Raw genomic sequence first — 24,343 nt, forward strand, 5'->3', positions numbered from 1 at the left:
AATGTGAGGATCCTCTCTCAGCGATCAGTTTGGAGAGGTGGCTCTGCTACAGCAAGATTTTGGGGAAGCTGGAAACAAATGAGATTGTCATGACTTAGTCCAAGGTATATAGAGCTCCAGTATTTATTACATACTGTTTTTTATAGGAGGATGATTTTGATCACACAAATAAATAGAAACTACAGTGTTCAAGAGTATACTTTGAGAAAATGATCATTCCCCTTTCCCTGAGAGACATACATATGGGTTGCATTTGTTCCTGACAGCATGCAAGAGCTTCCTGAATTTTGAGAAAGATTTGAGTTGGATTTATAACCCAGAAATGGAGACCGAGAGAAGAAGCAATAACCCCAGGATGAGTTCTGTCGCTCTTAATGAGGCCTTCAAGCTGTGACTCCTCCACAAGTCTCCTCAGTAGAATTGGGATGAGACTTTTGAGAGTAAAGAACAACATGGATTGCTTCCAATTGATTTTGCCCCCCACGAGCAATCGAAGTGTTGATCCTCCAGTATTTCCACAATCTCAAACTGCCCCAAATCTGCCTTTTTAGATACAACTCTCGATTACCAGAGATACCATACTACCTCCCAACTTTTGCCATCTCAGAGTAGGAAGAAAAAGAGGTTAGGTTTTGTCAGTCTTTTTGTCACAGAAGACAAGAGGAGGAGAAGGTGGTAGAGAAGAATTCTAGCTGCTGCTTCTTCCTCCTTTTTTCCTATGTTATGAGAAGAGCCTGAACAACAAAATCAAAACCCCCAGTATCTCTCAATCCAGTTTTGTCCAGTCTAGTTATAACAGGCAAGACACACAGCAACAAACCAAGTGCTCCTGGAGCCATACCTGTTGCAAGCCTTCCTATACATTGGACTTTCCTAAGTGCAAAAACCTAATTCATACTAAAACAAATAAAACATTGGCTTGCCAGGTTTTACTTAAAACTGACACACAGAGGAAACGGATCTTTGGATCAACTGTGGTTTTTGTTTGTTTGGGGTTTTTTTCCTAGTAACTATAAAGTTCTTAATTTCAGAAAATCCACAATCCAGTATACTTTAAGTACACATTGTTTATAACTGTCATAACTTTATCTACAGTATCTACAAATGGTTCTTAAACCTTTTTTGAATAATTAATACTTGTATAATACTTAATAGAGTCTTAGTATTTCACATAGCCAATTTGCTGATTCAACTGAATTCTTAGAAAAATAAATGAATTGGGAAATTTATTTCTTACACTTCAGATGTAATTGATAATTCATAATTGCCAAAGCCTGCATGTACTGTACGAGTCAATCCTAAAGAGACAAGTATGTTTTATGTAATAATAATCGTAATGAAAAAGTAGTCCATAGAGAGTTTCTTATTCATGCAATCACACTTCTCATCTCCTACAATATTTTGCCTCTCTTGTGTATTTATTTGACCTCTTGGATGCATCAATTAAAAACCTAACTCCTCAGATAAAATAGGTCACTGTTTACAACCTGATAAACAGCACTCAGACAGCTTATCTCATTTTCTAATTACCTTAAATTATGTAGATACAATCATCAGTTTCTAACTTATAACAAGAGAGTAAGAGGAGGATGGAAACTGCCTGAAATACTGTTGTTCAGTAGTCCTGTCAGACACCCAGCTGTCACACAGGACACTTTAGAAAGTGCTCCAAGGCACTGCTGGGAGTCAGCAAGAACAAATCATAGAATCATAGAATAGTTAGGGTTGGAAAGGACCTTAAGATCATCAAGTTCCAACCCCCCTGCCATGGGCAGGGACACCTCGCTCTAAACCATATCACCCAAGGATTAAATCATTGATCCTTTGCAACAGAGATTATTAGATAAGCATCTGCTATTCAAAACTTTGCCCAAACTCATCTCATGAAAGAAGCAAGGTCAAAAAATTCTAGTCATAAGGCCAAGCCCAATTTATCAAGAATTAGTATGTCTTCATCAATAAACACATAGGTGAAGACATCAGGTATTATTTTCTGAGTCCTCCTCCTGATGGAATTTCTAAGATGAAATCAAATGCCCTTCTGAAGTCTTACTTTGTACTGTGAAACAAATCACACAGAGAGTCCAACAGACACATAATATATATGGGAATATGAGAGCAGGTTCATTAGGTAGGGAATTTTTGTCCTAAAAGTTTTACAGCCTGGTGGGTTTTTGTCCTTAAAAAATTTACATCTTGCAGCCATTCGGGTTAAACCGGTCTGAACTGAAAACAGCAGAATGAACAAACCAGAAAATATGTGGACTTAATAGGCATCTTAAAAAGAAAGATCCTCTACTAGCAATTTTTACACAGCTAACTGAAAGAGGAAATCAATGGGACTGCTTAGGACATCAGCTGAACCAAAATTTAAGTAGGACTTTTTGAGATAATGCTTTTAAGATGTCACAGGCAAGATACATGACTGCCTGCAATGAATCTGGATATTAGGGCTTGTTTGAGAACCAATAAGATGAGAACTTTTGCATCTACCTGATTATCATTTACACCTTTCATCCATACCTTCCCTCCCTGATGGGTGGTGGCTGCTCCCTGGGGATGGTTGGGCAGAAAGTTAGGTCCATCTGTGCAGTGTGGCTGCTCACTGTTACCTGTCTCAGGTGTCACCAGCCAGTGTCCTTGGTGCATCCCCTAGCTGCCATCTCCTCAAAGCTCCCTGATCTCCAGGATCTTCCCCACTCCCAGGACCCTTCCCCCCAGCCAGGAACTTCACCTTCTTCTGTCCAGGTCCCCTTCGTTGTTCCAAGACCCCCTCTATCCAGACCTGTTAGTATTCATGACTTAAGCTATTTTATTTGCCTACAAGTGTATTTGATATAAGCCTGATTGCACTTCCAGTGAAGACAATCAGATTAATTTTACTTGTTTCAATAATTTTCAGTAATGGAATTTTCCAAGGGCTGAGTATTTGTTGCACATAAATGTATTTTTCTGAAGTAGTTCAGCTAATCCATTAGACAGTTGTTTGCCCACTGGATTCAATTATTCATGTATGAATAAAACTTGTCTAAAAACGTTGTTAGTATGAAAATCTCCAGAAGTGTTTCTTAAGCTGCTGAAAGGTTCTGTCTGTATTACAAACCTCACGCTTCTCAACAGAATTAAGGAGCTAAATGCATTTTCCAGCTTTGCTTGAACTATTGGAGGAAGTCATGGAACAAAAGAAGTATGACACCTTTTGTTAGCTCTTGCTCTGCATTAATATTATGAATTCTAATAATTTTTATATAACCAATTTCTTTCATTTAAGTACATTATTAATAAGCTAGGCCAAGGAACTAAAAAATGGAATACAGCACCACAGCCACCTCAGATGTTATTACCACAGGCAAAAATTAATCAGTATATGTGTCTAATTTTAGGCATGTTTCAGTGGATCCTTTTTCAGCCAAACATTTTAACACAGATGCACATATTTTGCTGAATAAAAATAGGTATCAACCTAGCATGGTTTAGTGGTGGACTTGGCAGTCCTGGGGTAACAGTTGGACTTGATGATCTTAAAGGTCTTTTCCAACCCAATTGATTCTGTGATTCCATGATTCCATGTTGCTACCTTAAATTTATTCTTAAGTAGCTTGCACAGCTGTGGCCCAAAGATGTTGCTTGGCTTGTTCAGTGGTTACAAGACTAAATTCTCTGTAGGTGAGAGCCTGGGAACTCTGGGAGAATACTTTATCAATTGCATCCATATCCAAATTCATGTCAATGTAGTGGAACATGGGGAACATGGAAGCAGTACAGCTGATCACATTGCTCTACTATATGAAATAAAAAGTTCAAAATGTGATTTATCTTTATCATGTTCCTCTTCTAGTACCCCCCCAAACCACATTTGCAGGCAGAGCAGCACCACAAAGAATGAGAGACCATCCAACCAGATGTCTTTCATTACGCTAGTAGATCTGTAAAGCATGTTTATAGAGAATATGAATTTATAAACATTTATCAGAAAGTAACTATATCAGTAGAAAGATCATTTCATTGACAAAAGTCTTAGTTTACTAGATCTAAGGAGTTCTATCTGTCCAAGAAAGTGGTAAAAAATCTTGCTGTTTATAACCTGGAATTTTCAGTGGGTTATGTAATTGTGCAAGATATTGTTTTATATTGGTAACAAAATAAAAAGATGCATCCCTGACAAAATCTGAACTTGTTCAAAGAAAGAATCAAAATATTTCACTGTGAATGAAAAGTTTAAAACATTAAAGATTTGCAAACCCCTGTTTTCAGACAGTCAAAACAGTATTGTTCATTTGCCTGTGGGGTTTGATTTTAGACTGAAGCAGATAGCTGGCATGTATGATTTCACTTAAATTATTAGAGTTTTGGCAAACTGGCAACCTAACTGAAACTTGAAAAGTTGATTACTTGAAACATAATGATGTGCTGTCAACCTTGCCCGTAACTTCAAAGCTCAGACTCTGGAAAGTATTAAAACTTTTACAGTGAAGGCACAAGGGTATATGCAACTTTAAAGGTTATTCCCTAAGCAATATATGTAGCATATGAAAATCTCGCCTTGATGCAGAACATTTACTTTTAAAGGAAATGCTGCTGGTACTTCTTGTCAGTGCTAGCAAGTCAAGAAAATGGCAACAAAACTCAGTTAGCCTCACAATGAGATTGGTTTCCAGCTTATAAATGTAGAGAAGAATTTTCCCCAAAGATTATAAGAACAAAGCTGATACCTTTTGACATGTAAGCCCTCATCACAGAATCATAAAATCAACCAGGTTGGAAAAGACCTTTAAGATCATCAAGTCCAACCATTACCCCAAGGACCACAACTAAGCCATGTCACTGAGGGTCTCATCTACACTGTTTTTGAACACTTCCAGGGACGGTGATTCCACTGCTTCCGTAGGAAGCTTGTTCCAATGCCTGAGCACCCTCTCTGTGAAGAAATTTTTCTTGTATCCAATCTAAACCTCCGCTGGTGCAGCTTGATGCCATTTCCTCTTGTGTTATTACTTGTTGGGAGAACAGACTGACCCTCACCTCACTACAACCTCCTTTCAGGTAGTTTCAGGTGACTGATAAGGTTCCCCCTGAGCCTCCTTTTCTCCAGGCTGAACAACCCCAGTTCCCTCAACTGTTCCTCGTCACAAGTTGTGCTCCAGGCCCCTCACCAGCTGAATTGCTCTCTTCTGAACCTGCTCCAGCACCTTAATGTGTTTCTTATAGTAAGGGGCTCAGAACTGAACAAAGGATTCAAGGTGCAGCCTCACCAGTGCCAAGTACAGGGTGATGATCACCACCCTGGTCCTACTGACTACACTACTGCTGATACAGGCCAGGATGCTGTTAGCCTTCTTGGCTGTCTGGGCACAAGCTGGCCTATGTTCAGCAGTCATCAATCGGAACTCCCAGGTCCTTTTCTGCCAAGCATCTTTCCAGTCACTCTTCCCCAAGCCTGGAGTGTTGCATGGGGTTGTTGTGGCCCAAATGCAGGACCTGGCACTTTGCCGTATTGAACCTCATACCACCAGCCACAGCCCATCGATCCAGCCTGGTCAGATCCCTCTGCAGAGCCTTCCTATCCTGGTGCAGATCAACACTTCCAGCCAACTTGGTATCATCTGCAGATTTACTGAGGGTGCACTCAGTCCCCTCATCCAGATCATCAGTGAAGATATTAAACAACACTGGCCTTAAAACTGAGCCCTGAGGGACAGCACTAGTACCATTACAACTACATGTAATGCCATTTACCACCACTCTTCGGGCTTGACTATCCAGCCAGTTTCCAGCCCAGTGAAGAATCCACCTATCCAGACCATGAGCAGCCAATTTCTCCAGGAGAACGCTGTGGGAGACAGTGTCAAATGCTTTACATAAGTCCAAACAGACAATGTGCACAGCCTCTCCCTCACCAACCAGATAGGTCAGTTTATTGCAGGAGATCAGGTTGTTCAAGCAGGACCTGCTGTTCATGAACCTATGTTGTTGAGTGGGCCTGATCCCTCCATTTTCCTGCACATTGATGTTGCTTCCTATGGAGCTGTTAAAAGTTAAATTACTATTTCAGCTTTAGATTCAGGCTCCCAAGAAAAGAATGATGCTAACAACCTCGTTCCTCTTCCCCCTCCCACCTCCAAAGGAACAAAAGCATGAACTCCAGTTACAGCTATCACAGTAACCTTGCATAAATATAGAATCATAGAATCATAGAATAGTTAGGGTTGGAAAGGACCTTAAGATCATCAAGTTCCAACCCCCCTGCCATGGGCAGGGACACCTCGCTCTAAACCATATTACCCAAGGCCTCGTCCAACCTAGCCTTGAACACTGCCAGGGATGAAGCATTCACAACCTCCCTGGGCAACCCATTCCAGTGCCTCACCACCCTAACAGGAAAGAATTTCCTCCTTATATCCAATCTAAACTTCCCCTGTTTAAGTTTTAACCCATTCTCTATCATGTTGAGTTGCTCTATATTAAATGCTGTGTACTGCTATGTCACAGAAGCATTTCTATATCCACTACAGTATGAAGTAGGAAGGCTCTGGGACTTGCCTAGGGTGAAATACAGTGGAGACCTGCTGCATCCCTAGTAAAAATGCCACACCAGTGAAGCAGGTAGGTGCTCCTATAGGAATTACACAGTGTACTGTCCTGAATGTATGCAAAGTTTCAGTACAGAGAAAGCAATAAACATGCACGTAGAAAGTACAAGGGAAGGCATCTGAGAAGATATGACAATCGCACACAGTTACAATCTCAAGCTTTTCATTGCATTTCAGATATTAGATATGAAACTGGATGCACTCACATAATTCACACTGGAACTGTGCTGCTGAATCATAGAATAGTTAGGGTTGGAAAGGACCTTAAGATCATCTAGTTCCAACCCCCCTGCTGTAGGCATGGATACCTCACACTAAACTATGTCACCTAAGGCTTTGTCCAACCTGGCCTTTGATATGTAAACCAGAATAATGAGACACTGTTATCTACAAGGTGACTGACTCATACTAGATGTTTTGTTTGAGTAAGAAGACAACTGCTGTGCTTGATAGGCCAAACTACCATATGTTTCTACATTAGCAGAGACCTGCATTATTATGCGATCTGCTGTCAAGGTTTAGTAATACTGGCCAAAGTGGTTTGCTGATTCAATAACCACACATTCTGTTTCTCTGGAAGTCGTATGAGTTTGTGAAGAGACATATGTGACTAACCAACAGCCCAGTCTGCCTTTTCCCAGTCCTTTCCCTGCAGGTAAACCAAGATATAACAGGAAATGCAAAGCAACATCTGCAGTGAATTCCCTGCCTCCCCCTGCAAAACTGCAGAAGACCTTACCCTGCTATTGAAGGCAGTACAACGGCAAGGGCAAGGGCATGGATCTGGACAGGCTTGGCACTATCTGCTCTTCTACTACCCAGTTAAACTCAGATCGTACTCATTTAGGCTGATCTGAGAGAAGACTGGCCTGATCCCTCATTTGCAGCTGCACTGGGACTCTGATAATGATAACCCGTGGGAGATGTGTTTCCCCAGTAAGGGCTTGGTTCACCATGGGTTTTAAAGTTAGGTCCCATGCACGTGCAAAATACTGTCCTTGAGGAAAGCACTCAGAACAAAATGACCGAGTTCTTTGCTTATTTTGCCTCTTATGTGAAAAGTTCAAGAGAGATTATTATTTTAGGACTGCATATCAGATCTCTTTGACAGTTGCCCTGATTTGTTAACCTGTAACTGGAGTAAGGGGACTGGACACTCATATCTGATGTCAGCAGGAGGCAAGGATCTAATTTCCTTAGGCTCTTCTGAAACCTTGGCATACATTTCTTAATCAATTGAAAGTAGATTCTCTTTAACTGCAATTCAGAGAGGTTTCTTCTTGCTCTGTACAGATACTATTCTGAGCTTCTTACCACTACATATAAAAATATACTGTTATATGACAACAGGATGAAAAAACAAATGTCCAAATGAATAAGAGATATTAAATTAACAGTGAGGAATCACATTTGAAACACTGGCCCACAAAAGAACTGGTATCAAAGTTTAACACAGATATGTTACAAGAATTAAGATTTACTTCACTGTGAGAAGACCAAGCCTATGAGGTATTGTAGCATCTGTGATGAAGATCATAAACACAATCATTAAATATAATAATAATCTATGAAGTAGATTGCTTCTTTTCTCCACATTTATTATTTATCACCATTACTCAAAACCCAATTAGAAGTGGCTTCAAAGCTAAAGTATTTATAAGCCAAATAGTTCTGTGAAGAGCTATTTTGTCATGACATGAAGCAGTTTAGCTCATGGGGCACAGGAATGTATAAACACTCAATTTCTAAACTGTCCAAGAACCTAAACTATGTGTTGCAAAAATGCACCATCTCGGCCAAGATTCTGTGATTTGCTAACATCCTATTTTCTACCAGTATTCCAGATTCCTTTGTAAATGTTCATAAAGTTACCTTCTAAATAAGTAAATAGACCTAGGAACAGCAAAAATTTATTTATTCTTTACCAAAATGGTTGACTTGGTTTTATTCACACTTTCAGTCTCAGCTCAAAACAACATTTAAAACCTTCAATACAACCAAAACACACCTCCTCCTTTACAAGACCCTTAGAACCCATGTTCAAAATTATTCATGTGCTTCCAAGATTCTGCTCATATTTAGAAATCAAGCTTTCTTTACTGCAAGTAGTAACTACCTAGGACTGCTGCTTTCTCCTTCCTGTTGTGCATTTCAGTTACTGAGGTTCCACTCCCTAAGCATGACCAACAGCAGCCTCACAGAATCAGCAGTATGTAGTCAAAATGAACATGATAGCTGTTAATAATCTGGAGACTTGCAGAAAGAAGGAAACTACAGATACCCACAGAAGGCAAATAAGCTGCACTACTGATGCAGTAATACTTATTCAAAATGGTTTTAGACTATAGAGAGTCCTCAGCATTGGTGGTTGGCAGAAATCTTAGTGTACATCCTTCAACTCTCATGTTTATGAGGATTCAAATATGGAATTCGCTCTAATATGTACAGCCTTCAAAGACATGATGCTATTGACTTTCAGTATCCATAAATCTCCCCCTCCCTAAATACGCTGTCTATTTCAGTATAATACTGAATACCCATTTGGAAGTCTTTCCAGATTTTGCTTTTCCTTATTTAAAGGGCAGATGAACGGATCTAAGTCACGCTCACAGCATTACCATGGAGTTTCTGCAGCAGTTTGTTTTCCAACAGGTTTGCTCACTTTTTTTTTTTTTTTAAAGTAAACTAGAACTTACAAACCTGAAACAACAAAATCAGAGAAATCAATAGGGGCAATCAAATTTTTGACTGTTGAGGACAGCTATTCCAATGAGAAGTAGTAAAATTTATTGTAATACACTTTTGCCAACACAGAAGTCATCAAAACCATGGCAATGCAGTTTTTGATGGCTGGCATTTTTGCCAGCAAACTATCAGAAAAAACAAGCTATCCATCTTGCTGGCCTCAAAACATGACTTTTTTTCCTCATTATACATTCAAAGTGTATAGGATTACTTTTTCAATTACATTACCTGTCCCAGTGATCTCCAGTCTAGGCTGGCACTTCCAATATACACATGCTGTTTATCAACAATCCAGAAAGATGACTGAAGCCGACCTTCATTATATGCTGACATGTTCATATACAACACTTCAGCACCTAGAGATTAAAAGATAAATAACACAATTCAAAATAGCATAGTGTACATTATTAGAAAAACCCCAATTCACATTTCAGGGCTTCAGCTTCCGAAACTAGTGGGGGAGGTAATTAAATGTACCATTAAGATTTAAAACTAATGATAAATAGTGTTACTGTCCCACCATTTAAAACATTAACATACATTTCAGAAAAGCAGGTATAGGGAACATTGCCATGTTTACTTAAGTTTCTTCCATTTTAGAACCAAATAATTGCTGTTTCTTTCCAGCACTCTATGTTCCTAAAAATAAGTTTATTTTTAAAGGTCCATTCTGTAACTCAAACCTGCTACATGTTATAATAATGACCTTTAAAATACAGGCCAAACTACAACACCTCCCTTAAAAGCAGACTCTGCTCCTTTGCCCTGTGCAGTGGTTGGAGCAGGTAGCCTATGGTGGGGTGTTGCATGGAACAAACTCTGCCAAGAGGCACACCGGTGGACAACTAAGGAGTGAGGAAGCAAGCAAAGGCCTAACATATGCTGAAACTGCTCTTAATCCTGCAAATCCGTGACATTCAACCTACCACTTTGAACTGCACAGTCTTAATAAGGGTTGTAGGCCACTGAAATCAAAGGAACCACCTGTCAGGTAAAAGCACATTGGCTTTATCACATCAGTAGGAATGTCTGAGTTGGTCCCATCAGTATGTTTGCATCCAGAATATATTTAATACTAGGTAAATTTAGGGGATTTCTCACACTATTATTGTTCTTTCAGTGCTCCAGTGTTTGTAAGATTAGGTGATTAATCTGAATTAATTATTGCTAAAGGTAATTTAGAGTAACCCACTCATCCTCACATTTTAATCACGACAGTATCTAGGGAAGAGAAGTGACTACAAACAGCAGCCTGGAGGGCAGTTATGGTACCAGCCATCCCGCATTAAATATTTATGGGATCTTGTACCCATGGGATCAGTACCATGAATTCCAGTAATGGCTGGATATGAGTCACAACTTCAAAAGAATTCTAGGTTTACCTAGAGAACTAAAATGCTTCTTTTCATCTAATTCCCTGTTTCTGACCTCCTAAGAATCACTTGACTCACAACTTTAAGCAACAGTTACCAGTACTAAATATTTCCTTTTTATCATGAAAACTGTAATTATCACTTGAAGAAATTATTCTAGAAGTTCAGACATCAAGAAAAGAAAAAAAAAATCAGGTAAGGGACAATTTTCATGAAGCACCAGACATATATCATAGGATTTTGAACAAGTTATGGAACGTGGTTTAAGTGTTGTATTTTCTGCGACCCAGCTACCTTTCCACTTTTTCCTAGATAATCACCCAAGAATGTATGTATCCGCATTCATCTATGCTTAAAAACACCAGTATTTTCCAATGTTCCTTGGAAAATGTTGCTTCCGGCTTTCATTCCATGCAGAATGAGCAGAACTGCTACTTAAGGAGATAACGTGCGTCAAACGGAAATCAGAAAATGCTATAGCTGGTGTTAAATGGTTACATTATTTTCTGATGAATAAACAAAACAAAAGCAACTCCTACTAGCTATGAAAAATGATTCTGTGAGGCACTAAACTTCTAGCTGCTTATCTGAAAACTGTTTAAAATCAAGTTTAACAGAGCAGGTTGCCTTGATCATATTTTCTTTCCATGCATCTAATTTGCAACATAAAATAGCAGTATGAATTTGACACCCACAACACACCTACATCAAATAGGTTAAAAATGAAATGTTAGGATTTTTGCTGAGAGAAGGTAAACCAGCCAGAAACAACAGTGAGCTTCCTTCTCGTATCCGAGAGCCTAAAATAAACACGGCTTAAAAACATTTTTAACATATCCACTGCTGAACAAAAATGCTGACTGCCAAAGTTACAGCAGGAATCCATCTACCCAGTAATCAGCAGACACCATCAGTAACCTGACACAAAACTCAGAAGTTGTAAAACACCAGGATTTGTGGGCGTGCGTAGTTTAAGCAGTGGGATGGGACTATTGCTCTGAAATATAACCTAAGCTTCAATTACCAAAATAGTGAACATAGCAGTGCAGGAGATACTGCTATCACACATATCATTAAAATCAAATCCTGGGACCCAATTTCATTTCCTTCTGGAAACAGCCAACTCATATGGCTGAGGAAAGAGTATCTCCAACTTAATTAAAGAAAAAAGTCATGTGTTGCAAACAGCAGCTGCTGTGCAGCCTATTAATGAGCCCTTAAATTTTGATGAAAGGAAACACATATCAGTATTGGTAATTGCCTCTGTTCCAGAACCCCTTGAGATGTTTTGCTCAAACAGGCTTATCAGGCCTTCAACATAATGCATCATCCCTAGCGTGGTCCAGGAGCCATGAGGAAATTAAGTCAGACTGATCAATATGTGAAGCCATAACAGAACTCTCTATCATGCTGCAGTCTCAATTACACAAAGCTGTGGGTCTGCTGAGTTCACCAGAAGGCACAATTGGTAGGCTTGATTGCCAATAAAGATGCCAGATTCTTAAAAAATAGATCTAAGAATTTTGTTCCACTGAAAATTAAACTGCAGGGTGAGATCTCAGAGAAAACCAGTGCTGTTGCTTTAAAAACACGAGGGGATTTTCCTGTTCCATGAAACTGTGCATTCAAAAGGATGGGCCAGATTGCTGTCTTTCTGCAGGAAAAGACCACTGTAGGGAACAAAGCATGCTTTAAGTAACATACATTTCCCTGAGTACTTTTTCTTCTAGGTGGGAGGGTTTTATACTCTATAAGGGAGATGACTGATGCACAGAGGGGACCCTGCAATCGAGAGCCTGGACCTTCTCCATGTGATGGGAACACAGCCCCTGTGAGGTGCCAGGCTGCCACTTAGACTGCCTCTTTCTTTGTTTTGTAATGGCAGAAGAAAACAGAAGACAGTAGTAGTATTGCAAAAAGACTGACTTTTCATCCATTTCCAAAATTCAGACCCAGAGTAATTCCAAAGAAGGATGGCACAAGCAAGTGCTATTTACATTTCCAGGCTTGCAACATCATGTTTGGTCTAGCTGCCTGCTCTCAGATACTCCACTAAAAGTGTCATGAAGGCTACAGGGCAAGCTTGGCTTCGAGAACAGGAGCTTAAGGTTGGGACCTTTTCTATGTATTTGAGCAAAACTACTAAGCTGTTAGCACAAGGCTTAAATCAAGAGCTCATCACATACACACTCTGCCACATAAAACTGTATGAAGCGCATCCTGGTGCACCTGTGCTGTGGCATATGCTAGCTGTGGGTCACCAGGCAGCTACACAAACATGGGGACTCTTCCTCCTGTGAGACTGCAGGAGGCTGGGGCTCACAGGGCTGCCACTCAGCCTCCACATCCAGGTTTATGCAACAATCTGCAGAAGGGGTAGCAGAAGGCTTTGGATCCAGCACCTGTGAGCAGTACCAACTTCTCCTGGTACAAAGGCAACATCACTGAGCCAAATCACCTCTCTGGTGGATAAGGGAAATAATGTTTGTAAAGAAGACCTAGAAAGAGCAACTGTACAGCCTGCTATTATCACAGCTGCCTTGAAAGGAAACATGCAAATTCTGCCTGCAACAGCTTTCAACAGCACCAGTTACAGGCTAAACTCACTCTGGAGTTAGCAAACATAACGCCCAAGAAACAGAAGCTGCCTTTGCTTGTACCACGGCTAAAATTGGCCTTCTGTCTTCACAACTTTCTTACTTTCACTATAGTGGTTTTAAAAGCAGGGAGAAAGAAAAACGGGAGAGGAGGAATTGAAGATTGAGAGGAGGGCCAGACAGAGGTATCTGGGAAGCTGCAGCATAAGCAATGCTATTCAATGCTGTGATTCACAATGGACAGAGCAAGGATAAGGAAAGAACCAAAAGCCCTGACCTCATTAGCCTTGACAGTAGGAAACAGTGCTGGAGCAGAAAAGAGCATGAAAAGAAATGGAGTTACATGATCTGACAGCATGTTTTGGGACTGTGCAATGTGCAGAGCTCTGGGTCGTGGACCCAGGCTGGGCTCTGCTACCCCCTACTAGGAAGGGGAGAGTTGTAAAGGTGGAGGAGATGAACAAGGGGCTTCTGAATGCCTCTCCTTCCCCATTTTGCAGAAACAGCTTGTCAAGTGCAGGCTGCAGAGGCACAGCAGGCAATGGAAGTGGGAGCACACAGGGGCAGGGGGAGCTACACAGGGCTATCAGTAGGACTGGGGAGAGGGGAGGTTGTGGAGGGATCACAAAGAAGGGACAGCTGGTACAAGGAAGTGCTACTAGATGAAATGAGTTTGGCCAATGAAAGCAGCACTGCTTACAGCTCTCTTGTGTGATTGCAATTTGAACCTGACAAATGCTTCTGCACCACATCCTGCACATATTCCTGCCACCATTCCCACATCATCACGAAGCTGGCCACAGTAGGAACCTCTGCTTACCCCATTCTCGCTGGCCTTTCTCTCTCCTCATCACCATGTCTATATGCTTTATTCACAGCACTGTTTTTTACCCTCCTCTTCATTCTGCGTATTCCCAAGCAAATACTCCAAGTAATGAGACCTTTATAAAGGAGTCTGAGAATGCAAGCTGTGGCCTCTTTGTTCCACCCCACTCCTGTCAGTCACTTGGCACACAAAGACATAGGTTTTGATCTGTACCCTTTGGACTAGGGCCTCAAGCCAGAGTTGAGAGCAGACTTAACCAATCCACACCATGAACCCTACAGCTCACAAGCAAAAGTACCCTTGAGCACAACTGGTGCTCCAGCAGTCTACACAGCACCTTGCATGGCCTCTCTTGAGGGGCTACTGTGTGGCTGGGGGAAAGCAAGCAGTGCTTGCCACTGTGCCATAGACCTGCTGTATTCTTTCAGCTAACCTGAGTTTTCAGATCAATACAGAAGCAGTTAACCACCATGTGCTCAGAACGATCAACAAAATATCCTTTATTACCCCCAGGTCCTAAACTTACTTATTGCTTACAATATAATTTGCTCACTAGGATATGGATGTGCACACATACAGATACAGACTGAATGTCTCCTGCCCTACACTTTGTAATAGATACTTTCATTTTATCTATTTGCTTTCAATTTCAAGACTTAGCACAAAGTACACCCATGAATGAAAAGACAAAGCCCTAGAGTTTTCCATACTCTGCTCACACATGGCAGGGTAGCTGTCTCATACTGGGCAGACACAAGTGACCCAGGCAGAGGATCATCTCCCCAGGAATTCCCTTGCTTTTTTCTCAACTGATTGCAAAAAGTCTGCAAGTCTTCCAGAAGCCCCATTAGTGTGATCTACCAGCACTCAAGAGGAGGAAAAGTACAAAAGCAGAGGAATGCACAACTTGACAACAAAGTTATTTTTACGCCTCTACATGATTACAAGACAAACTAGACAATTTACTGCTTCTGTGCTCCTTATGGAATATTGGATTTGAAATGCAATTTAAAGTCTGCCTGGCCCCAGAAGGATTAATGGTTGAGACTTAAAGAGAGAACACTCAAGGACTTTTAGGGAAATCTCTGATGGCAGTACCTTAGCTTTGAATCAGCTCTTTCCTTTACATTCCCCTCTGCTCCTCACATTCACCGCCCCTCTCCTTTCAAAACCTGCCAGGACTGAGCCCTGCCCCTCTGGGATTATGTGCCCATCATGACTTTATAAAAAGTGTACAATAAAAACCTTGCTGCCTTTTCTTCAGCAGCCGTGTCTGCAATGGCCACACACAGAGAAAACTAAATCATAGTTACTCAAATAAACTACACTTTAGTACAAGCCCAAGTAATCTCCAGAAAGCCTTCACAATACAATTTATAGTCACACCACCTTGGCCTGTCTGAAACTGTAGCGCTCAAGCTACCTGCACGACAAACATGTCTTTCTCTCTCAATGAAATTCCCACTCACTCCCAATAAACCATATTTTACTCCCAGTAAACCATAAACTAAGTGTACACACAGCTTCTCAAAACAACATTGGCTCCAAAAGTTAATGCTGCTTATAGTAAAATGAGTCTGCTTCTGAAATATGATTTTTTCATGAAAAAATACTGTAATGCTTACTGCCTTATTTTACAGCACCTGAGGTCACTGACACAAAGGTAATTCTGAGGAAACCAGGGCACAGGAGAGGAATCTAGCTGCAGCTCCATGGCCCCCTCTGGTCAGACACATACCCTCTGGAATGGCAATGCATGGGCTCACGTACCTGGGGCTGTGGCATGAGTGGTTCAGGGAGAACACGCAGAAAACGCTCCCTGCCCCTACGTGCTGCCACTGCTCATCTCCCCTGGCCCGCTCCCCAGCCGGCTCACGTGTCCATGCCTGGCTGGAGCTTGGAAGACAGGTTGCTACGAGACACCTTCCCTGAGCAGACGGGCCACAGCCAAGGATTTCCCTGTGGAGCAGCGGGTGTGAGAAGACAGGTCTCTGTCGCTGCCGGCTGACTTCCCAGCCCCCTCTCCAGGCACTGAGCCAGCTTCTTGCCTGACTCCCTTCCCTACAGCAGACTGTAACGTGCCGACAGGATCTGGCCTGCACGATCAGGGAGAGTAAATAACCTCTACGCTGACCACTGGGTTTTTACTTTATTTTTCACTCAGTCAGTAGATTAAAGTAATTTCTGCGAGCCAGCACAGCCTCAGAAACTGCCCTGTTCACACAGCTGAGGAATCCAGGAGCTCAGTGTGGGGGCAGGAGGGAGCAGGAAGAACAAGAAATACTGAGAAATGAGCATTAAAAAACCCCTCTCTCTGACTGAAAACAAAGCATTACAGAATTACAACCATCATGGTTAAAAACATAGCAAAACCACAAACAATGAAACTCCCCAGTAACAGTGGCATGCACGGATCTCATTTTCAGCAACCGTTCTCCTCCTCTCCTCAGCCATGCCTAACCAGCTTTTATTGGTGTCCAAGGAATGAACTGGATCAGGAATTACATCCAAGATAAAAATAAATAAAAATAGTTGTTTCAAACACAGAGCTATTCACCAGCCCAGCTCACCATTCTGCAGTAAACAATTTTTCTGACACATCTGAAAGCACAGCACAAGTGTCAGAACAAGTGGCTTGTGGCTGGGGCCAACAAGATGCAGGAGCTGCTTATGCCAGTGCTGCCATTTAAAGTGCAGCCTCCATCCCTCTCAAAAACAAGCCTCTCAGAAATTCCCGGTGGCAAGCCCCAGTATTTGTTTGCCTTTTATCTTGTATAACCATTTGCCTGATGCAAACGAAGTCGATAGGAGGGCAACGCTGGCATTTGCCTGGGATGACATTTCCCATATGCGTACACAGGGGTCCACAGTGACACAGAAGTACCAGAAAAGACCTGTGAGGGACTCTCGTGCGTGCAGGGTTTGATCACTGGATGCAGGATGGCAGATTCCTGAGAACAAAGGAAAGGTCAGAATTAATTTCTTTCAATTCCTTCTTTAACTTCAGTGACATATTGGGAGCTAGTTCTCAAGGTAACGTTTATCTAAATATGCTCTTACAGTGGCTTTGGAGATGTCAAATGTTGGCCTTTGTTGCTAGTTTAAGTAATTAAAATACCAATTTCTCAGCTAAGTACCCTGCTGCAGGCAGAGTTCAACATAGGAATGTTTTAGCTTTCACCCACGTGAACACATTTGCACTGCCTGCTGGACACTTTTGATTTACTCAGCAGAAAAACACACATATAAGCGAAATGCTTCCCAATCCATGCCACAGGAGAGATGAAAAAGAGGCATGACAGTATTTCTTTGTAATACTTACGCACCCAGCTACACATAATTTCTGACTCACTGACAAAAAGCCAAAGGCCCATCTTAATTGCAAGGTGAGCAAACTATGACCTCTTACGGCCTAGGGATAAAAGGTCTCCTCTTGACCCACAGAATAGGTACAGCACAAGCACACTCTACATGAGCTTCCCTGCGGATAGCAGGTAGCTCAGTTGATTAATCACGCGGACATGTTTAACTAACCTATGCATAGCATTTTAGACTGCAGACAAGGAAGACACTCATACAGCTACAGACCTCTGGTCCCCTCAAAGATGTAAAACCAGGTTCCAGAGCAAACTCTTGGCTTTCTCTTTTTCACCCATGAGAGAGCATAAAGCATCCATAAAGCACTGAGATTGCATGAAGAAAACGGCTAAATGCAGTGCAGCCCATCCATGTTAAACCCCCAGTATTTAGAAACAGGATTTGAAGCCTGATGCCCCTTTCTCTAATGCAGACAATATAACAACATGATTTTTACAGCTAAATTCACCTTGCTAACCCCACAGGTTTTTATTATTTGCACTGTAATAGTTCTTTCCATTCTTCTCACTTTTTCTTAAGCCCTATGGTGTGCACTTGACTTCTTAAGATTTTTGTTACTGTAGAGTTTTACATTCTACATTTTCCACTGGAAATGTATTCTATTCTTACCTAAGACGCATCCATGTCACCACGTCCTTGGGAGGTACATGTTGCCACCCAGTAGATATTTGATAAGCAAGCACCCCATAAATGCAAGCAGCCAACACTACAGTCCATTACACAGAACAAGTCAGGAAAGCAGACATGCTTCAACTCTACTCTTTTCCACCTGGATTTGGCTTCTGAAGTATATTCTGTTCTATGCATGTTTCTATAGAAACCCTCATCTGTATCAATTATTTTTATATATACGAAACCCTCATTGCCTGGGACAAAGTTTAGGACTCCCATTTTAGACTATCTTTAACAACCAAACTAAAACAAAAAGAGTCTGTGCACAGGAATTTTGTGCAAATTGAAAATGTCCAAACGGCTCTTCCTTTCCCTCTAATAAATTCTATTGAAAGCAACAAACATTTCATGTCCTTTGTAACAGGTTTTGCTGCTGGATGCAGCAAAAGTGAGAGAAATCCTCATATTGCACTGACTTGACTCTGCCATCAGTATTTTTCAATCAAATTTTTTACTTCTTTTTGAGCTATTTAAGGTATTTTCTATCAATAGTCATAGATTATTTTGAATAAAACTTTGAATCATGAGAGCACTGATGATCAGTTCAATTCTTTCCCCTTAGCAGAACTCAGCATTCCTATAAATAGCATTTTCTGCGTATAAATCTGTTTTGTGAGTCTGATGATTCAGTAGTCTGTAAGATAACTAATGTGCAACAAAGTTTGTTCAAGTATTTTCTTAAAAATCCATCTTTTTTCCCTTTGCTATTGGAGAGTGGACTGCTCATTTACTAGATGAAGCTATAAGAGTGCTTTAGAGATTGGGAAAAGTAATTTTCTTAGTTGACCAGGTGTCAAAGCATATTACCGCCTAAAGGAAGGCTATAATACTATCCGTAAAAGCATTACTAAAGCTGGATTGTGGCTTGCTTTCTTTGCCTAATTATAATTGCATACATTTTACTATAAAAGAAGGCTATTTTAAATATAAGATTAGTAAACTCAGACACTGCTTACCCCACCCACCTTCGAAGACTCTTTTCTTTACTTGGATTAGTATTATGAAGCACTAGATTTGTTTATACACTTCCTAGATGAAACATCCAAGAATTCAGGGATATTTTTTCATCTTGATACATGAGGAATTAGAATCACAACCTTCTATGAATGAACAAGGCTAAATGCCTACCAAAAATGCAGTGACCATTTATCCCCATCTCTCTTTTTAACTGATCATAGAATCACAGAATAGTTAGGGTTGGAAAGGACCTTAAGATCATCTGGTTCCAACCCCCCTGCCATTATTTCATTCTGATATTCATATATTCTAGAATCATCAGTATTGGCAACAGTCACTTCTAAAGGTGCTGACTAGCAATAACACCTGTGCAATCATTCCCCAAATGTCGTCCCCAGACATCTATAACTCTGCTTCAGGTTCTGTTGGTTTCCTTCCCATGAAGTAGAAATCTCAGTTCTGGAAGGTGAGAAAGCATAAAGTGAGGACAGAGTATGGCTCCTCACAGGGCAGTATTATTTGGTCCTTAGCTACTGCTTTTTATTTTTATAATACCTTCATAATAGAATTAATTTTTCTTCTGTACTTCCATTAACTGATCCTCTGAGCAGCCCTAGAGTATTATATCCAGGCTACCAAAAGCCATGAACACTAGCTGACCTGGCCAAGGTAATACAACGAAAGCAGAAGCACAGCCAAAAATAACCTGGGTCTGTAGTGGTGCAGCCATTTCTTTCAACATCTCACTTTTCTCCTAACATCTTTCCTTACCTTTCTTTTGATTCCTTCCTATTATCCTGCCAAGTCAGCCTTTGACATTTCCCCCCCCCAGATCATTCCTATCTCAGTTCCAATTATTTATCTCTCCTTTCACCTATACTGTCACAAGCTCACCAGGAACATACTTCACCTTTTGCCAGCATTCTTTTCTGATCTTTTCCTAAATTCATCAGTTTTCTGGTTTTGCCCTTCCATCTGATTCATTCCTTCCGTTTAATTTTCCCCACTATTTCCCCCCATGTCATTCCTCCTCCCCCTCCACTGCATCCTCAGTTCATCATTTTACTCTTGCCCTTGCCTACTCATTCATATGTTTTATCATATGTATTTATTTGGTTATTTGTTCACTCCCCTGGTGCCCACCTACTTGAGGAACATATTTTGGTTTTTAACTAGATGAGCACCACAAGGTATTCTCCAAACCTTTACAAATAAGTTTTGTAAAGGAAAAAATACTTTTCCTTCAGAGTTTTAAGCCTAACCACATTTTTGGGGGTGCTCAGTTTGGTTCTAACATTACTTATCATGTGCTAGAACTCCTGCAGGTTTTAACTCATGATATACAATGCAAAAGTAGAGAAAGATTGTTGATGATGCAGATTGGGATTCCGGGAATTTCTTTTGCTTTCTTAGTCCGAACAACAACGGAAGCTAAGCTTTTGTTTCTTATCATGGATCAAAGGTTCTGAAAAGAGTAAGGCACTTTTACAGTTTCTTCTTTTATAAAATTAAGCATGCAGAATAGACACTGCAGCTCTGCTGTAGCAGACTAAAGAGTCTCACAGTTGATTTATTACTGTTATGATCAGCATGTCGGATGCATTTTGGTCATGCAGAAGATTTGTACAATAAAATGAAGACATGTGAAAGAGACAAATGGACATGCCCCAGTGTCAAAATCAGAAAAATCCGTAGTATACTGAGGAAAAATACTTGTGAGGAAAAAATGCTTTGTCTTTGATGAAATACATAGAGGATACAAATCAATAGCTTGTCACTTAGCAGATTTCTAATACACATTGATTTTCATCCAAACAGCCTTTTTGAAATGTAGAAAGCAAAATTAAAACCATAACTCCACAGATTCTATGTTATTAGCTGAGTCAAGGACACACACAATATACAGTCAATAAAAGTGGTAGCATACTGAAATCATAGAGAATATTCATGTACCAGAGGACTAGACCACAAGTATCATTTTATTTCTCCAGTGCAAATACCAGCAAATGTCTGTGAAAGACAGGAATATAGCTATATCAACCCCTATGACATTTTGAACTGATGGAAAACCAGGTCTGTAGGACTTCACTTTGTTCTGTAAACAGCACAGGAAAGACAGAATTAGCTTGAGAACAATAAAAGACAGATACAGACCAGCTGAGAGCCATCTGGGATGGCAGCAGGGTACAGGACAGAGACTACATAACTTGCCCGCTTGCAGCTGCACATGGAGGTCCCTATGAAAGCCAGGCCAGAACACAGCATGTGCACTTCTAGTCCTAATAATCCCAATGTGGACTTGGTGCCAATCTCTTCACTTAAGCAGGAGAAAGTGCTGCCATTATTACAGAAGTGCACCTGAAACAGCCACCTGGATGCAAACCCAGGAAAGCCTGAGCAATGAGAGTGTGGGGCAGCATGACAAGAAACAGGGAAATCGATCAGATTTGTATTAACAAATGCATGTAAACTGGAAATGATAAAAGATTTGATGGTGAACATGGTTCAATATTGATATGAAGTTACTGAATGCACTGGCAAGCAGGCAACTCATATATGAAAACTATGAAAGATCAATCTGAAAGTAGTACTAGATTGTAACAGGGTCGTATGAAGGACAGGAGACAATTCTGCTGGCAGCGAAGGACCAGCTCCTTAGAATAACGACTGCTGATGTAGGACCTCTCTTTTGTGTGTTACAAAAGACAAAATCAATGGAGTAAATAAGGCTAGGGTTCAAGAGAAAAAGGATAATCTTATATTTTTAGTTGCTTGAAACAACCCAGAATATTTGGATACCACAGGTGGTGCTCCAGAAAGTCACTCTGCATGAGAGAGACAGGCCAGGGCTGTCACATGTCATTTTCTGAGGAGTTAGTTTGAGCCCTTGGGGTCTAATCTTGTTCACAATTACACTGATACATATTAAGTGCTACATAGTGCTGTCCTCTAAAATAACAACCAAAATAAGCAACTGATTGTATGTGCACATACTGACATCACAATAAGTGGCTCTCACCTGTGTCTTATTTCGTCACCTGTAAAATGGGAACTAAGGTGTTCCTCTATTTCCTGTGAGCACCATGAACATTTACTCTTGAATATTCATGAAGCATTCTTATTCCAGTGTTAATACCACAGGAAGAAAAAAGGACACAGATCTGTCCCCAGATGAAGTCTTGACCAGTGTTCAAAACAAAAGAAGAGACAATAAAAATGACAGTGAACTAAAATAGTCTACACATGCTTACAAGTGCATAGAGAATCCATGCGCATTGAATTTGATAGGGAAGAAAATGATGTCATAGTCAACTAAAGTCTCCATCCTAACTGCAAACAGCTTGACAGTACAAAAAGACATGATACGGAGAATATATTTTTACATACCATAAATGACTGCTTCATGGACCAATTAGAGAATGCACAAGCTGAGAAGCTACTCTTGATTTATTTTGAGCAATACATAGTATTGCATAGTACTGATCCAATCTGCAACTATCAAAAGCCCCATGAAGGATGACCACACTGTATTCCAGCTCACTATCTTCGTAACAACATCATCTACATCCCACAAGCCCATTCTGGTAACATTTAATTTCAGAAAGAAGACCCTCATAACATAAGGAATTATGCCAAGAGAAAATCAAAAGGCAAAGAGAAAAATCTTTACACGTTTCCAGGCAATATTTGAAACATTTTAACAGAGGCTCAGCATAAATGTATTTGACTACCAAAACCAGATACCCCTTCTCCCAATACATGGTGCAAGCACGGATAAAAGAGAAGATAAAGAAGAACATTACAGTTAAAATGGTATCCTTCAGTAAGCAGTTTGAGAAAAGGAAAGAGAGAAAAGTAAAATCAAGCTCAGGCAAGCAAATTGTAAAACTATGTACAGTGAATCAAAAAGATTTTGAGGAAATACGGATACTGAAGTTGCAGAATGCATTGCTACTGCGCCTAGTGTTTTGTGGATGAAAAATATGAACAGATTCAAAAGCAATGCATAAAATAAAGGAAAAATCATCCCAACACCACAATAGCTTGCTGAACTCCATGACAAGGCAGTTCTTAACCTACAAATTTCTAAAAGGATATACAGAGTCAGTGGAATATCATTCTCCACTTGTTTCAGTTGTTACACTCTGTAAGTGTGTGGTTCTGCTAACCCCAGCAGTGCAGAAGAATGACCTCTAGTTTCATTGCCTTATGGCTGAGAAGAGTTGCTATGTCACCCTTTGCTTAGGAACTGTCCATTCTGACAGCCTGACATTGCAATCATCATACTGGCTTTTTACATGATTTTGGTCACACTCGAAAAGTTGTGGTCAACAGCTCAACACCCAAGTGGAGACCAGTGACAAGTAGCATTACTCAGGGGTTGGTACTGGCGCCAGCGCTGTTCAACATCTTTGTCAGTGACACAGACAGTGCACGATATAATTACTAATATTTGCACATCATATATAGTTTGTATTCTGTCCAAAGGAAGAAGATGCTGAATGCACTCTGTTCTTAAGCATGACCATTAGAGGCAATCACTCTGTAAGGATAAGCAATAAGAGTTGGGAAAGATGGAGTGTAGCATGATATATCATTCTAGGAGCTTTTCTTCCAGTTGAATTTTAGAACAAGCTTAATGTAATCCACTTTCCAACAAAGATGCTGTGTAAATTTCACAACACACCAAAGTGCTGTAGAAGGCCTGTTAAGTGCTGTAGAAGTTAATTTGAAAGTTGATGTAGGATATTACCAGCTAGATCTAGTATTAGCATGATCGTGGCAACTCCTTGTTACAAAGATAAAGCTTGGTAGGTAATGCTATATAAACTGGCAAGATTTGTCACCTGGGTTTACTTCCTGGTGCAGTTGTGCTGGTTGCAACAACCCAAGGGTAGGCACGGTTGAGTATTCTTTCAAAAGTATTCATCAAATCGAAACCGAACAGTGTAGTCAAACAGTGTCAGCTTGGTTTGGATATGCTCTGAGGCTTTCGACAATTTCTCATATAACTTTGAGCACATAATACTTTAACTGCAGGTTTGAAGCACATATGTTGATTGAGCTAAGCAGCAAAAGGAGCTAGAAGAATGCAAAATCATGTACACAACTTCAGAAGTCCAAGTGTCTGTGTTATGTAACTTGATAGTCTTCACAGACTACTATGACTGAATAAGGAAGACAGTCGGGCTTCAAGTGGATATG

General features: G+C 40.6%; 1 protein-coding gene and 1 long non-coding RNA gene across 11 annotated transcripts in view; one reads left to right on the forward strand and one right to left on the reverse strand.

The window, feature by feature from the left end:
- Positions 1 to 559, forward strand: part of LOC133218899 (uncharacterized) — a 38,753-nt gene extending 38,194 nt beyond the window's left edge. The window contains exon 4 of the long non-coding RNA XR_009727297.1: positions 9 to 559. This is a non-coding gene — a long non-coding RNA (uncharacterized LOC133218899). The remainder of the gene's footprint in view (positions 1 to 8) is intronic.
- The window catches only part of PLD5 (phospholipase D family member 5), a 164,745-nt gene that overhangs the window by 27,740 nt on the left and 112,662 nt on the right, over positions 1 to 24,343 (reverse strand). For all 10 annotated transcript variants that reach the window (XM_061365751.1, XM_061365760.1, XM_061365755.1 and 7 more), the window contains one exon: positions 9,564 to 9,691. In XM_061365751.1, the coding sequence (XP_061221735.1) occupies positions 9,564 to 9,691 (128 nt within the window). The remainder of the gene's footprint in view (positions 1 to 9,563; positions 9,692 to 24,343) is intronic.

This window comes from Neopsephotus bourkii, unplaced genomic scaffold, assembly GCF_033783945.1.
Source record: "Neopsephotus bourkii isolate Nb327-2 ecotype Australia unplaced genomic scaffold, CSIRO-AGI_Nbou_v1 NB_1292, whole genome shotgun sequence".
Lineage (NCBI taxonomy): Eukaryota > Metazoa > Chordata > Aves > Psittaciformes > Psittacidae > Neopsephotus > Neopsephotus bourkii.